At 37.4% G+C, this 1,443-nt stretch overlaps 1 protein-coding gene across 1 annotated transcript; it reads right to left on the reverse strand.

Annotated features, from left to right (window-relative positions):
- Window positions 1-434: 434 nt before the first annotated feature.
- LOC107736350 (rho guanine nucleotide exchange factor 2-like) lies at window positions 435-1,096 on the reverse strand (the record flags this gene model as incomplete). The annotated part of the gene is made up of 2 exons (XM_016547787.1): window positions 435-650; window positions 1,029-1,096. Coding segments are annotated over 2 exons (284 nt in total), but the record flags the coding sequence as incomplete, so codon positions are not given.
- Between the last annotated feature and the right edge of the window lie 347 nt (window positions 1,097-1,443).

Here is a 1,443-nt window from a genome sequence, read left to right on the forward strand (position 1 = left end):
ATATATATATATATATATATAATATTCTAAAATATTTAAGATTTTTAATCTATGAACTAAACATAAAATCTAACAAATAAACAAAAAATACTGTCAGAAATATATTTGAACATGCTTGTTTTAACTAATGTAATCTGTCATTTATTTATTCAGATGCAATTTATTAATGACAATTTATTAATTGCTCAGATGCTGACTCTTCAAAGCTTTTATTTAAATATCTGTAAATGTTTTCATTATACATAAAACCAGAATTGAACAATTTACGGTTGTGCTTTTTGCAAAATACCTAACACCTAACATGGCAAAACCAGTCTTGGACTTGAACCTTCTTTTCTGTGGCCATGCACTGCTTACTCATAGTGTGTATACTGTAACCTATTAACATGGGCGGTGAAATAAATATGCACTAGTGGGTGAAACCAGCCTCATACAGCCCTGCTTCATCCTGTCTGTCTTACCCTCAGTTATGGCCTGTGTGAGCAGCTGTTCCCCGCGAGGTGCCTGAGGAGACTCGGCTCTGAACAGGTTTCTGGAACAGGATGCTAGCATGACCTCATAACCTCCCATGACCTCTGCCAAGTCAGAGAACAGGGTGACCCTCTCCTGAAGCAGCTCTAACACCTCCCTGTCCTTCTGCTGGATATCAGCTGAAACAGAGAGCAAGAGGAACAAAGTGCTGTTTGAATAAAACATCAACGTCAGCTTCTTTACACTCAAGATAGTGGCTTTGTTCTGCCTTCAAATTCAGTGTAAAGATGTCAAGGCGCATAGAAATCTGTACATGTCAAGACAACTTTTTTTTTTTTACTAGGTAGCTTGTTTGTTTCGAGAAAATGCCTTGTGATAGGTAACCAACTGATCTGACAGATGGGTGAAAGCTCTTTTGAGCTTTTCAGAACAATTTTATGCTTCTATCAATCCTTAACATACAGTAGTGATTCATCTTTTGAAAAAAATCTGAATGAAAACGTGTTCGTCCCAGTGTTGGGAGTGTGAATGTGTGTGCATTAGTGATTAAAGCAAACCTTTGAGTCTTCGCAGAAGGGCCTTGTCCTCTGTTTCTATAAGAGGGAATTCTTCTCTTGATGGACAGCTGTGTGACAAAACAATGAAGGTAAATGAGAATGACCATTAGAAATGGTAGTTTAGTGCCTTTTAGTGGATGTCCATTAGCACTGCAGTCATATACACTAGTGCCCCTGCATTTAACAAGTATACAAATTTAAAATTTACAGTCTTTCTCTTCTGGGAAAATGGACCAAAAGTATTAGTCACTTCATACAGTTTTTGAATGAAACTGAAAATGGACTAATGCTTGCACTTTCTTTGCTAATTTATTTTTTTCTCAAGGAAGTGGTTAGAATTTATTCATTTTGAAAGTGTCAGTGTATAGCGGGGGGTTTTAAAACTGCAGTCCGGGGACTTCCAGGGGGGCAGCAA

The sequence above is a fragment of the Sinocyclocheilus rhinocerous genome, unplaced genomic scaffold (genome assembly GCF_001515625.1).
Source record: "Sinocyclocheilus rhinocerous isolate Xijiao unplaced genomic scaffold, SAMN03320098_v1.1 C36646662, whole genome shotgun sequence".
Classification (NCBI taxonomy): domain Eukaryota; kingdom Metazoa; phylum Chordata; class Actinopteri; order Cypriniformes; family Cyprinidae; genus Sinocyclocheilus; species Sinocyclocheilus rhinocerous.